The sequence below is a fragment of the Galeopterus variegatus genome, unplaced genomic scaffold, assembly GCF_000696425.1.
Source record: "Galeopterus variegatus unplaced genomic scaffold, G_variegatus-3.0.2 Scaffold38099, whole genome shotgun sequence".
Classification (NCBI taxonomy): Eukaryota; Metazoa; Chordata; class Mammalia; order Dermoptera; family Cynocephalidae; genus Galeopterus; species Galeopterus variegatus.
Window position 1 is genome coordinate 1 of NW_007764210.1, and position 553 is coordinate 553.

The 553-nt window shown below is 47.2% G+C and overlaps 1 protein-coding gene across 1 annotated transcript; it reads left to right on the forward strand.

Annotated features, from left to right (window-relative positions):
• Positions 1-44: 44 nt before the first annotated feature.
• LOC103584041 (olfactory receptor 7D4-like) lies at positions 45-545 on the forward strand (the record flags this gene model as incomplete). Its single annotated transcript, XM_008565176.1, has 1 exon — positions 45-545. A coding segment is annotated over exon 1 (501 nt), but the record flags the coding sequence as incomplete, so codon positions are not given.
• Between the last annotated feature and the right edge of the window lie 8 nt (positions 546-553).

Here is a 553-nt window from a genome sequence, read left to right on the forward strand (position 1 = left end):
TGAACACTGATTTTCCCTCATTTCCCAACAGACACACCAGTTACATGGAAGCAGAAAACCACACAGAACTATCAGAATTCCTCCTCCTGGGCCTCTCAGAGGATCCTGAACTTCAGCCACTTCTCTTTGGACTGTTCCTGTCCATGTACCTGGTCACTGTGCTTGGGAACCTACTTATAATCCTGGTTGTCAGCTCTGACTCCCACCTCCACACCCCCATGTATTTCTTCCTCTCCAAACTGTCCTTTGTTGACATTTGTTTCACCACCAGCATAGTCCCCAGGATGCTGGTGAACATCCAGGTACACAACAAAGGCATCTCCTACACAGGGTGCCTCACTCAGATGTATTTTATTATGATCTTATCTGGACTGGATAATTTCCTTCTGACTGTGATGGCCTATGACAGATATGTGGCCATCTGCCACCCCCTGCACTACACAGTCATCATGAACCCCAGCCTCTGCATGCTGTTGGTTCTGATGTCTTGGTTCATCGTTTTCTGGGTAGCCCTGGTTCACATTCTACTGATGATTAGACTGACCTTCTCTAT